This window comes from Chrysochloris asiatica, unplaced genomic scaffold (assembly GCF_000296735.1).
Source record: "Chrysochloris asiatica unplaced genomic scaffold, ChrAsi1.0 scaffold00150, whole genome shotgun sequence".
Lineage (NCBI taxonomy): Eukaryota > Metazoa > Chordata > Mammalia > Afrosoricida > Chrysochloridae > Chrysochloris > Chrysochloris asiatica.
Genome location: NW_006408668.1, coordinates 7,760,576 through 7,762,524, shown reverse-complemented (window position 1 = coordinate 7,762,524; position 1,949 = coordinate 7,760,576). Strand labels below are relative to the sequence as shown.

General features: G+C 38.0%; 1 protein-coding gene across 1 annotated transcript in view; it reads right to left on the bottom strand.

Moving 5' to 3' along the window:
• The window catches only part of MGAT4A (mannosyl (alpha-1,3-)-glycoprotein beta-1,4-N-acetylglucosaminyltransferase, isozyme A), a 125,920-nt gene that overhangs the window by 32,716 nt on the left and 91,255 nt on the right, over positions 1-1,949 (bottom strand). The window contains 1 exon segment of the mRNA XM_006870752.1: positions 873-986. Coding sequence (XP_006870814.1) covers positions 873-986 — 114 coding nt within the window.

Below are 1,949 nucleotides of genomic sequence, written 5' to 3'. Positions count from 1 at the left end.
TTCAATTTGTCATTCCCGGCATAGTAAACCATGTGGTTGTCAGAATTTACAGTATTAAGTCCTTTCCATAAATTCCTAGTAGCGTATGAAAACACAATTGGGTAATGTTGAACAAGAGCAATGATTTTATAAAACCAGTTTAGAAAAACAAAGTAAGGTTAAAGCTTTAAATTATACTAAGTGTACATCTTCAGAACATACCTCAAGAAATGTTCTTAATGTAATGAGTCTACCTAGGATTTTGTATCAAATTCAACCCTAAATTTTTTAAGTTGTCAGTGAACAAGAAATACATTTATAGTCACGGGGGACATCATGATCAGTTGGCCTAACAAAATCCACAGACATAATGTTCTACATCCTATTTTGGTGAGTAGCTATTGGGGTCTTAAAAGCTCATGATCAGACACCTAAGATCTAAGGTACAACTACTGGTCTCTCCCTGTGCAGAGGAAAGGGGAGGGGTAAGAATTGAAGACACTTGGAAACAATCCAATGGATTAATGGAAAAAGTGAACATAAGTTTCCTTGACTTTGAGACCAGAAGCACTAGATGGTGCCCGACTACTGGCAAGGAGAGGGGAGGGAGAGTATCATACTTGATAAATGTATCAAGTGATACTCACAAGGAAGGCGCTCTGGTAGCACTGTGGGGTAAGCATTGGGCTTACTTACTGCAAGTTGAAGGTTGTAACCCACCAGCCGCTCCAAAGCAGACACATGAAACTGATCCCATAATGACTTAAAGTCATAGAAACCCTAAGGAGCAGTTCTCCTCTGTCCTATATTCAGTCTCGATGAGTCAGAATCGATTCAATGGCTATGGGTTTATACTCACAAGTGTAAAGGATTTAAAACAGTATATGACTCACCTTACTCTTTCTTTTGAGTCTCCAAATGTCTCCTTTAAGTTTGTCAAGTCAGGATAATAGCTTTCAGGAGGCGATATTACTTCCACCAGGCCAGAACTGATTTCTTTAGAAAACCTACCATGAGAAAGATTAGCTAAAGTTAATGAAAATCTGTGGAGTTTTATTTATCTTAATGCGGAACTTACTGGGTTTAATGTAAAACATATCAGTAATCATTTGTAGCAAGATATGGCATTCATTGTGTTAAGCAAAGTAGCTCATCATTTATTTATCAGTAAATACAGGATATTCTGAAAACACATGTGATTTTAAAATAGTATTTTAGAAAATAATCTATAATGCCACTGTCTATTTAGAATAGTGGAGAAACCCTTAGCAACTGTAGATATTTTATTCCTAGAAAATATCAGCATTTAAAATAAATAACTCAAGTTCTCACAGAAAACAGGATTGAAGAAAAACAAATGAATGTATGTGTGTACATATAACTAAATGCATATATCCAGGCAAAAAATACAAGTTTTTCAGTTTTTAGGAAGCTTTAGGTATGGGTTATAGATTATATGTCATTCTAAACTAGTGTTTCTCAACTGGGGCAATTTTGCCCACCATGGGACACTTAACAGTGTCTGGAGAAACTTGGTTGTCACAATTGTGGTACTACTGACCTCTAGTGGTTAGAAGCCAGAGATTGGGTCACATTGTCTATGATGCACAGGACACCACCTCATGACAAAGACTTACCTGGCCCAGTATGTCAGTTGTGCTGAGGCTAAGAAACCCTGTTCTAAGTTTTTAAATTAGTCTTTAGATGAAGAACAAACAAGATGGTGGATTGGGTATAAGTGCAATGAGGAGCTCCGTCAGCAAGAACACAGAATACTGGACCAAGCAGCCTCAGGGGATGGTCCCAGAACTCCTAACCACATATAAAGGAATATTTAGAAGGTTGGAAGGCTTACAGCTAGGGGAATTTGTAGCAGAAGCAAAAACTCCATTGATTTCTAATTCAAGATGCTCAGCTGTTCCTGGAGCCACCATCTTGGGTAAGACCAAGCAGGGGAAGCCACGGGCGTT